Here is a 14228-nt window from a genome sequence, read left to right on the forward strand (position 1 = left end):
GAGATAGCTTTTGTGACCATTCCCCCTCATGAACAACTAATATGGCTCAATGAAGAATGAGGACTGGCTAGTCGCAGAGAACACAACGATAAGACTCGATAACGATAAACATTCAACTACGACACTACACACACACAAGAATCACAATCAGAATTTCAATTTCAACTCATCACATTCCACACTTCCGCTGTTGTCCCTCTCTAGGCAAACCACACGAACACACAACAGCCATTGTTGTCCCCCCAAGGCCATTTCCCATACACACAGTGCCTCACCCTGCCCAACCGGCATTCACACATCTCCATTCCACATTCCTTTTATCCACCAATCAACACTTCACGACCAAAAGCATACAACACATAGTCACGTCCTAGCAGTTGTTCATCTAATAGCTTATTTGTTCAATTCTCTCTATCAGACTAAGTCGCACATAGTTGGTAAACAATCATCACAGCAATCACATATATAGTCTCATTCTAGCATCACAACAGTCACTAGAATTTTTACCTTTGTACACTCATGGAGCTTTGCGCCTAATTTGTCTAATCCACCCACCCCTTTTACATTGATCGATAAATAAAATTCTAAGGCTCAAGGTAAAATCTAACTTCTGTTAATAGAATGAAAAAATAAATAAATGATTTACATAAAAAAAAACAGAAGGTTTACGTTTGTAAACTCATAAAACTTTGCGCCAAATTCTTCTAACCACCCCCCCCCCCCCCCCCCCCCCCCTCTCCATGAAAGATAAATCAAATTTTATAGGTCAAAGTAAAATTTTAGCTTCTACGTACACAATAAAAATATATTTTTTAATAAAATACCTTAGTAAACTTAAGTTGATTATTCTTTATGACATATTTTGAGTTTCTCTTACACTCATAGACACTTTCCACTTGTGACACACTTTTTTATGGGGTCCACTGGATTTTTGGACAATTATGCCCTTAAGGACATCTACAATGACACTCTATTTTTTCCTCTATAATTTACACTAAAATAGAGTAACTTTATTATAGTGTAATTTTTGCTCCAATGGTGTTACTCTATAATAGAATTATTCTATTATAGAGTGAAATATAGAAGAATGTCATATTTTACTCTATATTTGGAGTGGAAAAGTGACATTCCTCTATATTTCACTATATAATAGAGTAACTCTATTATAGAATAATACCATTGGAACAAAAGTTACACTATAATAGAGCTACTCTATTTTGGTGTAAATTATAGAGAAAAAAATAGAGTCCCATTGGAGATGGTCTAAGGGAAGAAAAAGGTTAACTTTTTTATTATTTTTCTTATTGTACTTCATGATTTCATTTGCTTTTATCTTAAAATCTAAAATATATTAAATAAAAATAATTATCATAATAAATTATATATAAAATTCTATATCTTTTAAGATCCATTTTCATATATGTATGTTAACTTGTAAACGAAATTAATTGTGGACGTGGATTCCAAAGCGTGGATAGTATAGTTATACACTAGTTGTAGACATAAACACTTTAACACAGAGGTCATTGGCTTATACCTTTAAGAGCTTGTTCTTCGCTATAGTCTTCGGTAAGAAGAATCCCAGATACCCATGTTTCCACCGTTACTCCCACCATCACCGGCACCGCCGATACCATCACCAGTTTTGGTTCTAACTCGTTAAAGGTCTCATATTTCGATCCGATGTACATCGATCTGCTGGAGACTTCCTCGTGACCACATCCAATACAACGCAACTAGCTCTCGATTTTCGATAATACAGCTCGATCAGAGATGTCTTATCCATTGGAGCTTGATCAGAGCTGTCTTATCAAAGATCGAGAGCTAGCTAGTTGTGTTGGATTGGATGTGGTCACATGGTAAATCTTCAGCATCCAAAAATGAGATTTTTAGCGACTTGGAACCGCTTGATCGTGCTGGTGGCCTCGGCGGTGCCGGTGACGGTGGGAGTAACGGTGGAAACGTGGTTATGTGGGTTTTTCCTTGCCAGAGACTATGCGAAGAATAAGCTCTTAAAGGTATCAGACAACGACTTTCGTGTTAAGATATCCATGTCCACAACTAGTATATAACTCTACTATCCACGCTTTGGTGTCCACGTCCACACTTAATTTTTTTTACACGTTAACATATATATATGAAAATGTATCTTAAAAGATAGAGAATTTTATGTATAATATATTATGAAAATTATTTTTATTTAATACATTTTAGAATTTGAGATAAAAGTAAATGAAAACATAAATTGGAATAAGAAGAGGTGAGAGATTCATATGATGAGAAGAAAACACATTTTATATTAAAAATATAAAGGCAATGAGAGAAAGAATAAAGCCTAGGGTCATAAGAGTATTTTTGACATGAAGAAATGTATCTCAAACACTAAGTGTCCTATAGTGTAAGACCGTCTCCAACCCATCTCTATAATAGAGATCTCTAAAATAGAGGAAAAAATAGAGATGGTGTTTTTGCTCCAATGTGTTCCTCTATAATAGAGAAACTAGAGTTTATCCCGCACATTGTGCGGACATATTTTCATTTTATAAAATATTTAATTTTGATATTATTATATAAATTTAAATATACAATTTATAGCTTAGTGTTATGTATTTTATAACTCTTTAATTTTATTGTTTAATTTTCTTATTACTTTATTAATATAGGAGTTTGTTTTATACATTTTATCTTTTTATTACGTTTTCGAGTTTTCATAATTTCAAATAATCAAATAAAAAATATTTTTCAACATATGATTTTTGAAAATATATAGCTGTAGAAATATTTTTTTAAAATATGTTAATAATAACTTCATTTGTATAAAAAAATCTGACATGATTAACAAATTTGAATCGGTTTTAGTGGTAGATGATAATTTATTTAAATGAAAGCATTATATTACTTAATTACAAAATTAATGAATGCAATATCTAATAAAAATTATTTAAAAATTTAATAGGATTTTGTTAGATTTTTCTCAATAGATTTTGTTATAACTGAAAATAAAATTCAAATCTATAGTTAAAATTAATTTATTATTAATATTCCTAATAATTATTATGTCATATTATGTCATTAATGAAATGGTCCTAATAGACTTCTAAATAGTAGATAAAAATGGTACTTCTCTTTTAATAGAGAAGATGTTATATTTGCCTCTATAAATAGAGGAATGCTATTTTTTTCCTCTATATTTAGGGAAAAAAAAGCATTCCTCTATTTATAGAGGTAAATATAGAATTTCTCTATTATAGAGGAACACATTGGAGCAAAAACACCATCTCTATTTCCCTCTATTTTAGAGATTTCTATTATAAAAATGAGTTGGAGATGCTCTAATTGGAAAGTGAGAAAGTGTCTCTAGGTGTAAAAAACTCAGTAAACTTATGGAGCTTTGCGTCGAATTCATCAACCCCCCCCCCCCCCCCCCCTGCCATGGATCGATAAATTAAATTTTAAAACTCAAAATAAAATCTTAACTTCTGCTAACACAATGTGAATATAGAAAAAATTAAATGAGTTAGATGAAAGGCTTGAAGATTTTACCTTTGTAAACTAATGGAGCTTTGCACCAAATTCGTCTGACCCCACCCCTCACATGAATCGATAAATTAATCAACTTTTATAGCTCAAATTAAGATATAAACTTCTGCTAATACAATGAGAAAAAAAAAATTAGATGAAAGACTAGAAGGTTTACTTAGGAAAACTTATGTTTTCGCCGAATTCATCTAACATCTCCTCCTCCCTTACATGGATCAATAAATCAAATTTTATATCTCAAAGTAAAATTTTGTCTTTACACAATAAATATAATTAAATAATTAAATTAGATGAAAATTAGAAGGTTTATATTTTAAAAATTCATGGAGATTTGTATTGAATTCGTCTCCATGATCAACCCCCCCCCCCCCCTGCCATGGATCGATAAATTAAATTTTAAAACTCAAAATAAAATCTTAACTTCTGCTAACACAATGTGAATATAGAAAAAATTAAATGAGTTAGATGAAAGGCTTGAAGATTTTACCTTTGTAAACTAAGGGAGCTTTGCACCAAATTCGTCTGACCCCCACCCCTCACATGAATCGATAAATTAATCAACTTTTATAGCTCAAATTAAGATATAAACTTCTGCTAATACAATGAGAAAAAAAAATTTAGATGAAAGACTAGAAGGTTTACTTAGGAAAACTTATGTTTTCGCCGAATTCATCTAACATCTCCTCCTCCCTTACATGGATCAATAAATCAAATTTTATATCTCAAAGTAAAATTTTGTCTTTACACAATAAATATAATTAAATAATTAAATTAGATGAAAATTAGAAGGTTTATATTTTTAAAATTCATGGAGATTTGTATTGAATTCGTCTCCATGATCAACCCCCCCCCCCCCTGCCATTGATCGATAAATTAAATTTTAAAACTCAAAATAAAATCTTAACTTCTGCTAACACAATGTGAATATAGAAAAAATTAAATGAGTTAGATGAAAGGCTTGAAGATTTTACCTTTGTAAACTAATGGAGCTTTGCACCAAATTCGTCTGACCCCCACCCCTCACATGAATCGATAAATTAATCAACTTTTATAGCTCAAATTAAGATATAAACTTCTGCTAATACAATGAGAAAAAAAAATTTAGATGAAAGACTAGAAGGTTTACTTAGGAAAACTTATGTTTTCGCCGAATTCATCTAACATCTCCTCCTCCCTTACATGGATCAATAAATCAAATTTTATATCTCAAAGTAAAATTTTGTCTTTACACAATAAATATAATTAAATAATTAAATTAGATGAAAATTAGAAGGTTTATATTTTTAAAATTCATGGAGATTTGTATTGAATTCGTCTACCCTCCCCCCCCCCCCCCCCACACACCACCCATCACCACAATGGCTCGGTAAATCAAATTTTATATCTCACAGTAAAATCTTAACTTAACTTCTGCTAACACAATGAGAAAATAGAAAAAATGTTTAGATGAAAGACTATAACTTTTGCCTTTGTAAATTCAAATTCATGAAACCTTGCACCAGATTCGTCTGAGCCCCCCCTCCCCCCCCCCCCCCCCAAATCACCACAATGGATCGATAAATCAAATTTTATATCTCTTCTACTAACGCAATGAGAAATAGAAAAAAAATGTTTAGAAAAGACTAGAACTTTTGCCTTTGTAAATTCAAATTCATGAAGCCTTGCACCAGATTCGTCTGAACCCACCCCTCCCCCCAACTTTTGCCTTTGTAAATTCAAATTCATGAAGCCTTGCACCAGATTCGTCTTGACACAATAAATATAATTAAATAATTAAATTAGATGAAAATTAGAAGGTTTATATTTTAAAAATTCATGGAGATTTGTATTGAATTCGTCTACCCCCCCCCCCCCCCCCCACACCACCCATCACCACAATGGCTCGGTAAATCAAATTTTATATCTCACAGTAAAATCTTAACTTCTGCTAACACAATGAGAAATAGAAAAAATGTTTAGATGAAAGACTATAACTTTTGCCTTTGTAAATTCAAATTCATGAAACCTTGCACCAGATTCGTCTGAGCCCCCCCCCCCCCCCCCCCCCCCCCCCAAATCACCACAATGGATCGATAAATCAAATTTTATATCTCTTCTGCTAACGCAATGAGAAAATAGAAAAAAAATGTTTAGAAAAGACTAGAACTTTTGCCTTTGTAAATTCAAATTCATGAAGCCTTGCACCAGATTCGTCTGAACCCACCCCTCCCCCCAACTTTTTCCTTTGTAAATTCAAATTCATGAAGCCTTGCACCAGATTCGTCTTGACCCCCCCCCCCCCCCCCCCCCCCCTCTATATAGATCGATAAATCAAATTTTATAGCTAAAAGTAAAATCTTAGCTTCTACTAACACAATCAGATGAAAGATTAGATGGTTTACCTTTGTATACTCATTTTTCTTTGTGCCTATTTCGTTAACCCCTCCCCTTTACATGGATCGATAAATCAAATTATATAGTTCAGAGAAAAATCTTAACTTCATCATACGTAATAAAAAGAAAAGTAATTTATTTAGATGAAAAAAAAGAAGGTTCTTTTTAAAATTCGTGGATCAATAGTCTCAGCCACGGTACAAAATAAAAACTGATTTATATGAAAGCTAGAAGGTTTACCTTTATAAACTCATGAAGTTTTGCGCCGAATTTGTCTGACCCCCCACCCCTACATGGATCGATAAATCAAGTTTTATAGCTCAGCGTTAAATTTTAATTTCTCCTAACACAATGAAATATATATATATATATATATAATAATTTAGATGAATGACTAAAATATTTACCTTTGTAAACTCATGGCGCTTTGCGCCAAATTTGTCTAAGAAGGTCTACCTTTGTAAAGTCATGGATCTTTACACCGAATTCGTCTGACCCTCACCCCTACATGGATCTATAAATTAGGTTTTATAGTTCAAAGTACGAACTCAACTTCTGCTAACACAATAAAGAAAACAAAATAAATAATTTAGATGAAAGACTAGAAGGTTTACCTAACGTTTGCTTACAAAATGATACAAAAAGATTAAATATTAGGTTTATCTGTTTTGCTATAACACAATAGAAAATAAAATTAAATGATTTAGATGAAAGATTATAAGGTTTATCTTTGTATACTTATTTTGCTTTGTGCCTATTTTGTAAATCCCATAGATCGATAAATCAAATTTTATAGTTCAGAGAAAAATCTTAACTTCTACTTACATAATAAAAAGTAAAATTAAATAATTTAGATGAAAAACTAGAAGGTTTTACCTTTTAAAATTCATGCATTGATAAGTCTCAGCTACGGTACAAAATACATGACATATCAAATACTTTTACGTCTTCTCTCCTGGAAAGTTGCTCTCCTGAAATATTAATTGACATTGGCTAAGTTGGTTTTGCATAAATCTAGTGTCAACCACACAGTATTAAAGTTTATTGAGTGCTAAGAAAATGTCATTTTCGCATATACGTGCTTAAAATATACTATAAAAATGTAGAAAAATGTATTTTTAATCAACTCAAATATAAAACGGTGAGTAAGGAGGATGTAGTAGAAGACAAACTAGTTTTTTCTTTAAATCCAATAATATACGGTTTAGATTAATTATTGATGTAGCCACTTAGATAAGGTTTACTAAGGAATAGATGTCATCAGCAAGAAAATATCTCCCAAGTGTTGTGTTGTGTTGTTACGATGGGCTTCATGGTGGACACGCAACAGGAAGGTGGCGAGCAGCATCAATGGAGTTGTATAAGAAATTTGGTGCGAAGGAAACAAGTCGACTCTTCAAATGGCAAAGCCGAGCACCAACTGGCCAAAGCCTTGACCTTTCCTCACTTGATTGCAGTTGGTAACTCTTTTTTTCTTATGAACTGGTGAATCTTTCTCTCTCAAGGATGAATCTGAGTTTCTTTCCAAGTTGATCTTGTTCTTGTCAATGATTTTAGGATACTGGTTTTATATATTATCTTAAAAGGCTGAAGCTTTTTTGTTAGCTGTCAAAAGTTTGAAGCTTTCATTCATAATCTTAATCTTTATGATATCTTCTGCAAAGTGAATATCTGAATTTGGTTATGTTCTTCACTAAACCTCAAGAGTTCTTCTGGTGGTAACAATTGTAGGTGTTGGATCAACAATTGGAGCAGGGGTTTACATTCTTGTGGGAACAGTGGCGAGAGAGCATTCAGGACCTGCTCTCGCCTTTTCCTTCCTAATAGCTGGAGTCTCTGCAGCACTTTCGGCGTTTTGCTATGCAGAACTCTCTAGTCGTTTTCCCTCAGCTGGGAGTGCTTATCACTATTCTTACATTTGCATTGGTGAAGGGTAACGTTTCACTTTACTTTTTCAGTTACTTAGAAGTTTCTTGTGGTTTCACTCTCCACCACCCGTTGGATGTTGGGTTCCTCCTGCAGTGTTGCGTGGTTGATTGGCTGGGCACTGATTCTGGAATACACTATTGGTGGTTCAACGGTTGCTCGTGGCATATCTCCAAATCTGGTATTATTATATCTTCTTTTGCTTTCATTACATAAGAGGATGTTTTGAGTTGGTGAAAAAATCCGAGCTAATCATATCATATTTTTGTATGTGGATAGGCAATGATTTTCGGTGGTGAAGATTGTCTGCCTGCAATACTAGCTCGTCATCAAATCCCGGGACTAGATATTGTTGTAGACCCATGTGCTGCTGTACTAGTCTTCGTTGTAACAGGGCTCTTATGCATCGGAGTAAAGGAGGTCTATAAACTTTAAATGATGTCAATCACATGTTTGGACAAACTTAAGCAGAAGCATGTTTTTAAAAAGTGAAATACCTCTTCTATGCAGAGTACATTTGCTCAAGGAATTATAACAACAGTAAACGTATTTGTCATGATATTTGTAATCGTTGCTGGTAGCTATCTGTGTTTCAAGACAGGCTGGGCTGGTTATCAACTTCCATCAGGGTAAAATTGAGCATTCATTAAATTCATCATACTTTAAGCTATATATGAAACATAGTATTGTTCGTGTTTCTTAGGTATTTTCCATACGGTGTTGATGGAATGCTTGCTGGATCTGCTACAGTCTTCTTTGCTTATATAGGATTTGATTCAGTTGCAAGTATGGCAGAAGAGGTCAGTTGAATGTAATATATTGTTGTAGTTGACTTCATCTGTTTTAAAGGCTTGCTACATTGTTGTTTCGTATGTCAGGTGAAAAATCCGCAGCGGGATTTACCTCTCGGTATCGGTCTTTCACTCCTGCTATGTTGTTTGCTGTACATGATGGTGTCTGTAGTTATTGTTGGTTTAGTGCCTTACTATGCTATGGACCCTGACACGCCAATCTCCTCTGCTTTTGCTACTCATGGAATTCAATGGGCTGCGTAAGTTAAGATGCAATAATGTTTTATCAATGACTTGTTCAAGTGAATCCATTTCTTCATTCTAACCTTATTTTCTTTTGTAGGTATTTGATAGCATTAGGCGCTATCATGGCTCTCAGTTCTACTCTAATGGGCTCCATTCTCCCTCAGGTAAACTATTAAAGAGTCAAATGTCAGATCTGTGGATATAACAATGAAATCTTCGTAGAATGTGAAGATGCTTGTTTCATTTTTACAGCCGCGGATTCTGATGGCAATGGCTAGGGATGGTTTGTTGCCTTCATTTTTCTCAGACGTGAATCAACGCACGCAGGTTCCTGTTAAAGGAACCATTTCAACTGGTTTTTGTGCGGCACTCTTAGCTTTCTTTATGGATGTTTCACAACTGGCGGGAATGGTAACTAAGAGCACACTTAAATTAACCATTTTTTGCCTGTAACTGGTATTTGACAAACTCTAGTTGGTGTAGGTGAGTGTTGGAACACTTGTTGCGTTTACGATGGTTGCAGTATCAGTGTTGATACTCAGATATGTGCCTCCAGATGAGGTAATTAGTAGAAGAGATTTGATTAAAGAGAGACATCTCCCTTTTAGTTTGATAGTTGCAATGCTTATGCACTAGACTAACAAGGCTTTTATCAGGTACCTCTTCCCTCATCTCTGCAAGAGAGGATTTGTTCTGCTCCCTTTCTACGCGGTGAAGAGAACTCGTCCAGTCACGTCGGCACTTCCATTAGTAGCAAACAACCTTTACTTTTCGAACCTGGTGATTCAACTGTGGAGAAGAAAGAAGCTAGCTGGGGTTGTAAGTTACTCTATTCATTCTTTTACACAAGCTGCAGAACTGATTCTCACTGTTGCATGAGCTGATCATCCCCAGTCTTGGCTATAAGTAAAACTTTCACAATTCTGTAGGGGTTCTCAGTAAAGAAAACAGAAGGAAATTTGCTGGTTGGAGCATTATGTTCATTTGTATTGGGAACTTCCTGATAAGCTATGCAGCATCCAGCTTGCTCTTTCCAGGGTTAGTTCATCAAATTAGTATATGTACCTGAGGCTATGCCTTCTACTGAGAATATTAAGTGTTCCATTTTATCCAGACTCCTCCGGTATTCTCTCTGTGGTGTTGGTGGATTTCTACTTCTTTTCGGTTTGATTGTGCTTAGTTGCATTGATCAGGATGATGCCAGACACAGTTTTGGGCATTCTGGAGGTACTGATTTTTTTTTTATTTTAACCACAGCCTGATGTTTTGTTGGAACATGAACTCTCCTTTCTTACAGGTTTCATTTGCCCGCTTGTTCCACTCCTGCCTATTCTCTGCATTCTTATAAACATGTATCTCTTGGTAAACCTTGGGTGAGTATGCCTCAAGACACCAGATTTGTGGATAGTAGTAACCAGTGAGTTTACTTCATATATGACATTTTTGTCTTGCTGATGTTTAGAGCTGGGACATGGGCTCGTGTATCGGTGTGGCTGTTCATAGGAGTGCTTGTTTACGTTTTCTATGGGCGACGACACAGCTCTCTAGCGAATGCCTTTTACGTCACCACTGCTCATGCCGACGAGATTGGTCGCAATTCTGGATATTCTTTGGCTTAGTGAAACCATCAGTGGGGGACTTTGAGCTTCATTTTGTAAGTATGGATTTTCCTTGTTATACAATCTGTAAGATACAGTATGCAATAAAATCTGTAAAATATATTGTTTGAGATTGGTGTAAAGTTAGTCCACCTTGTAATCAAAAGCTCAATGTCATTATTCTACTTAGAGCTAATGTGTATAAACTATACAAAAAGGAATATAATTGATGAATCTAATGTTTCCAGAAATATATATAATGAATCCAACATATTCACAACAAGAAAAATACATAATCAAAACAAATTGGACAGAAAGCTTTAAAGTAAGATGCATTAACCCTTTTGAAGTGTCGAGGTGTTGGAGCTTCGTATAACTCGATACAGCAGACGTTATCCCATCAGTCTGAAAGCACCTAAAGAAGAAACCCATCAGTCTTTGATTCTACAGAAACTAATGAGTTTGTTGGTTGCGGAAATGTTAAACCAAGACAAGGTATATAAGATATGTGAAAGGTACTTTATGAAAAAGAGCTTGAGTTTGTGGTATCCTACGTACGTGAGTCCCTATAAGGTGAAAATGGCTTCAATTATTCACTTCTTCGCCTTCTTCTTTGGCGGTCGTTTCTTTCTGGACTTGTTAAATCCGCCTCCACTCTCCTGTGGTACAAAATACAGTTCTATGAGTTAGTTCACAGACAAGGTGTCTGCATAACACCATCAGATATTACAAACCAGCTTCAGTAGATGCTAACCTTTTTGTAGCATCTATATGCGCTTTGACCTGAGAACTCCTGTCCACTTTTAGATATATAGACCTACAAGAGCAAGAAACAAAATCAGATATTACAATGTTTCAGACGTCTCTTGTCATGTCTGTGTTTCTGTAACATATACTTTACTTCCCAATCCCATGCTTAAAAAACGTGCATGTGTGTTTAACAGCTCAATCCCAGTTGTAATTTTCTTTAATTGTGGAAAGAGAAACAGACCTTCCTTCCTTCTGCGGACGTGAACCAGTGACCTGCGTTACCAGTGTTAGCTGATACACGTCTTCTGCCAGCATCCTTTGGAACTGCAGCAGATCTCGCTTTGGAGCTCTCTTGGTCCTTCGAGACCTTTGACTTTGCTTGCGTCCCTCTGCAGCTTTTACTGCTAGAAACTCCGGTTTTAGAACTCCCGTTGCTGCCAAATTGGTTCCTACAATGGCATTGGGAAAGTAAATGTCAATTCCCTGTTAAAAAGAAGACTGTATGTATGAAAATTAGAAAGGGAATAGAAATATAACGCACATATAATCAATAAGGCACTCCTCTCGCCGGTTCTCTCTATCATTGGAAATCCCCAGAGGCAAGAAGTTTGGTAACCGCTTCCGGGCCAAATTCTGGATCCGTGGATCACTGTGCAAGAAGAAACGATGAGATGGAGGAGTAGGGTTGGAAGAATCCGAGAAATGCCCATTCTGCTGAAACAATCCACTATTGCTACTACTTGCCACAGCACTGCTTTGTTTCTGAGCTGTGCTTTTGTTGATCGAGCTAAAATAGTCTTGACAAACATCATCCAGAGCTGGTGTCTGAATCTTAGAAACTGCCGCTGGGGAAAAATCTTTCCACAGATCTCCAAGTTCCTTTCTCTTTGGTTTACTTGCAACAGATGGTTGAACCTTTGAGCATGAACCATTTGTTTTAGTTACTCGGCTTGATTCTTTTTTGGTGGATGGGCAGTCATCTTCAGAATCTGAATCTAGTATCTGCAACCTTCGTAGTGGACTACGAGTTGGCATATATCCAGGTTCCTTTTTCTTTGAGGATGGATCATTGGTATTAGTTACTCCGCTTAAATCTCTGCTGCGGGTGGATGGGTGATCGTCTTCAGAATCTGAATCTAGTAGCTGGAACCTTCGTTGAGCTGGTGTTTGAGTCTTTGAAACCCCAACCGGAGGAAAATCTTTCAACAAATCTCCAGTACATGGAAGGGATCCAGGTTCCTTTCTCTTTGAGGATGAATCATTAGTTTCAGTTATTCGGATCGAACCTCTGCTGCGTTTGGATGGGTGGTCATCTTCAGAATCTGATTCCAGTAGCTGGAACCTTCGCAGAGGACTACAATCTGAACTCCGAAACAATGGTGCAACAGAGGTAATCCCAGAGCCAGTACCAGTAGATACTGGAACATCCTCCAACCGCTTTCTTTTTTCCAGGCTCCGAGAGATAGAAGAAGAAGGCTGGCTAGTAAAAATCCCAGAACAACGAAGTGAGACCCTTGAACTGCAACTAGAGAAATGACTTCTTGTTGATGCAGGTGCATCTACATGTAAGCGAGCAACACAAGTGGTAAATCAAGATGAAACCACAAAACATGGAGACTTTAGAAATATTACAAGGACTAGACTTGAGAGAGAGTTTTGTTAAAGCACTCATCCACAAAACAAATCTTAAAGAAACAAGTTTGATTTATCAGTCGCCAAACCCACTATCTACCAGAGTTCAACAAATGCAATCATCAAGTTTTCATCTTTGAGCCACAACACATGAATCATCATGTTTTCCTCGTATAATATACCATCTAATTCATCAGGAATCATTATTACATAACATGTTATACAATCAAGCACACAAACCCCCAAGAACCATGACGTGAAACCCATTTCGATTTATCGCTTGAAAAGCTCCAAAACTAACTCTATCTACCAGAGTTCAACAGATGCAATCAAAAAGTTTTCATCTTCAAATCATAACACATCATAGTCATCAATCATAATGTAACAATCGTAAACTATCCTATACCATTCACCATGCATCATTATCAAATAACATCTTCTATCATCAAGCACACAACCATCACACAGATCCATTCCAAGACTAAGAATCAACCTTAATCCCTAATAGCTCAGGGAGACTGACGGTTTTGCAACTTAGCATGAGCTCTTTAAAATTCAATAGTTTCTAGATACTCCTTCAATATCAATGTATCTCTGATCCAAGAAACCTAAAGTTCCTCAACCGCAATTAAATGAACAGTTCGAATATAAAACCCAAAGAGTGATAGAAAAAAGGTAAAATTACTTGTATCAGAGACGTGATTGAGCTCAAATTCGATTCCAGCAATTTAAGCAAGAGCCAGTTCACAATCACACATAACAGGTAAAAGTGGAATCAAAAGAATCGTAAGTTACCTTCGGGAGAAGAGAACTCCTCGATGTCGTCGTCGTCATCATCCCGATCCTCCGCGCGACCTAACAACTCACTGGCACCATCTTCCGCAGAACACTTGTTGGTATCATTGAATCCGCGTCGCAACCGCTTGAGAGCGGGGCTTGAACTACCAGGTCCAAGCTCCAGATCGGAATCAGAGACCGTAAGTCCCGGCTCAGGCTCGTCGTCTCCGGTTAAACCAGGCTTGGGATCCGATGCGGCGTCAAGGTCGAAGCCTAGCGAAAACGAGGGTGCTTCAATCGAATCCATGAGAGGAAGAAATTAGGGATTCTTTTGCGAGAGAAAGAGGAAGAGACTTTTTTTTATGTTGCCAAAGAATCTTCAAATTGAGATTTCCCTCCCCTCGCGCTCGCGGGACAATCCTCGATTTCAAACAAATTTCGAGCTGATTTTTTATTTTTATTGATATTTAAGTTTTCGTCGAAATATCTTTTAAATTACTATAATAACCTTTTTAATGGTCCGTAAAAATTATCGTAATGGGCCGTTATCAGCATATATACTGGCCCACCTACAAATATTAACCGAACACAATCA

At 36.0% G+C, this 14228-nt stretch overlaps 2 protein-coding genes across 4 annotated transcripts; one reads left to right on the forward strand and one right to left on the reverse strand.

Moving 5' to 3' along the window:
- The first annotated feature begins 7216 nt into the window (after positions 1-7216).
- On the forward strand, positions 7217-10670 carry LOC103849968 (cationic amino acid transporter 3, mitochondrial). The gene is made up of 15 exons (XM_009126667.3): positions 7217-7373; positions 7645-7846; positions 7936-8020; positions 8119-8259; positions 8350-8468; positions 8543-8639; positions 8718-8890; positions 8974-9040; positions 9129-9287; positions 9360-9437; positions 9533-9695; positions 9806-9914; positions 9991-10103; positions 10174-10249; positions 10339-10670. Exons 1-15 carry the CDS (start codon positions 7217-7219, stop codon positions 10493-10495), a joined length of 1896 nt encoding a protein of 631 aa, XP_009124915.1. The 3' UTR covers positions 10496-10670.
- Positions 10671-10676: 6 nt separating this feature from the next.
- On the reverse strand, positions 10677-14162 carry LOC103849969. 3 transcript variants are annotated; one of them, XR_629616.3, is made up of 6 exons: positions 13652-14162; positions 11766-12783; positions 11466-11673; positions 11229-11291; positions 10994-11133; positions 10677-10889 (listed from the first exon to the last, which is right to left on the reverse strand). XR_629616.3 is itself a non-coding variant. In XM_009126669.3 (6 exons), the coding sequence occupies exons 1-5, from the start codon at positions 13938-13940 to the stop codon at positions 11068-11070; spliced, it is 1644 nt and encodes a 547-aa protein (XP_009124917.1). In that variant the 5' UTR covers positions 13941-14162; the 3' UTR covers positions 10677-10879; positions 11033-11067. The 3 variants fall into 3 exon arrangements, 2 of the variants coding, with proteins under 2 accessions (XP_009124917.1, XP_009124916.1); XM_009126669.3 differs by having other exon boundaries at positions 10677-10879; positions 11033-11133; XM_009126668.3 differs by having other exon boundaries at positions 11033-11133.
- Positions 14163-14228: the final 66 nt, after the last annotated feature.

Source organism: Brassica rapa, chromosome A04 (assembly GCF_000309985.2).
Source record: "Brassica rapa cultivar Chiifu-401-42 chromosome A04, CAAS_Brap_v3.01, whole genome shotgun sequence".
NCBI classification, from domain to species: Eukaryota; Viridiplantae; Streptophyta; class Magnoliopsida; order Brassicales; family Brassicaceae; genus Brassica; species Brassica rapa.

Excerpts from the sequence above, each read along its gene's own strand:
- LOC103849968 (XM_009126667.3), top strand. The coding sequence starts at position 7,217 with ATGGGCTTCATGGTGGACACGCAACAGGAAGGTGGCGAGCAGCATCAA. Across the intron at positions 8,891-8,973 it reads CATGGAATTCAATGGGCTGC|GTATTTGATAGCATTAGGCG; the intron begins GTAAGTTAAGAT and ends TTTCTTTTGTAG. Across the intron at positions 9,696-9,805 it reads GAAAGAAGCTAGCTGGGGTT|GGGTTCTCAGTAAAGAAAAC; the intron begins GTAAGTTACTCT and ends ACAATTCTGTAG.
- LOC103849969 (XM_009126669.3), bottom strand. The coding sequence starts at position 13,940 with ATGGATTCGATTGAAGCACCCTCGTTTTCGCTAGGCTTCGACCTTGAC. Across the intron at positions 11,292-11,465 it reads CGTCCGCAGAAGGAAGGAAG|GTCTATATATCTAAAAGTGG; the intron begins GTCTGTTTCTCT and ends TTGCTCTTGTAG. Across the intron at positions 11,134-11,228 it reads CATATAGATGCTACAAAAAG|GAGAGTGGAGGCGGATTTAA; the intron begins GTTAGCATCTAC and ends TTTGTACCACAG.